Here is an 879-nt window from a genome sequence, read left to right on the forward strand (position 1 = left end):
AAAGCTGTCTCGACGATGCGTCAATGGTGTCTCGTATCTCTAGGCCATACGATCTGAACATCCATGAGAGCCCATCACAGTAGACAACCCTGTCGGAGATCTGCCCGTCCTCCTACTCGGACACTCCAGTCGGGGAGAAGTCAACTGCAGCAGCATTGAGGACAGGTGATAACTGTTGAGTTGATGACCCAACCGACTGCCTCACTCCTCCACCCGGACTCTGCCACGTATCCTACCATCGTCACTACCATCTACTACTACAAAGAGTAAACTACCTCGTCCTCGTCGTGGTCGTCGTCTTGAGTGTTCATTTCCGTATCCATCTCGATACCATTGACAGCATGTCCAACAGCCTCAGCTGGTTCGGGAGACGACGACCTTTGCATATCCACATCACTCCACTCTCCCTCAGGCTCCCCCTGCTTTTGAGTAGCCACCTGCTGTGTGGGGGAGGGCACCGGAAAGGATGCTAGGGTACGTGGGCCCCCTGAAGGACCTAACACTACTATAATGCTAATCTACCAAGCAGGGGCATACCATGATGGCCCTTCTTATCCTTCAATTCCAACATCTCCCTAGGGGCCTGACTCGCCGTATAAGCATCTGTGAGCTCCCCCAACTCGCTGAGCAATCTGGAGTCCTCCGAATCAGCAAAGGGCGTTAGGACATCCCCACTGTCCTGACTCGGCATGGGTGTTTTCTGTCTCCTCGCCAACGCCGATGAGGGCGGCTTTGAACTACTACCACAACAACTTCAACTCACATCATGGAATGCCTCCAACCCACTCTCTCCTAGGATCTGGTGAGGCGATGTTCTCCTCCACCTCCATAGAAGGCACTTCAACTGAGGGCTCAGGCATTCCCCTATTACTAACGATT

The 879-nt window shown here is 53.2% G+C and overlaps 1 protein-coding gene across 1 annotated transcript; it reads right to left on the bottom strand.

Moving 5' to 3' along the window:
• Nucleotides 1–112: 112 nt before the first annotated feature.
• On the bottom strand, nt 113–691 carry Pmar_PMAR002572 (hypothetical protein; the record flags this gene model as incomplete). The annotated part of the gene is made up of 3 exons (XM_002773104.1): nt 113–232; nt 276–487; nt 538–691. The coding sequence occupies 3 exons, from the start codon at nt 689–691 to the stop codon at nt 113–115; spliced, it is 486 nt and encodes a 161-aa protein (XP_002773150.1).
• Between the last annotated feature and the right edge of the window lie 188 nt (nt 692–879).

The sequence above is a fragment of the Perkinsus marinus genome, assembly GCF_000006405.1.
Source record: "Perkinsus marinus ATCC 50983 genomic scaffold scf_1104296959394, whole genome shotgun sequence".
NCBI classification, from domain to species: Eukaryota; Perkinsozoa; order Perkinsida; family Perkinsidae; genus Perkinsus; species Perkinsus marinus.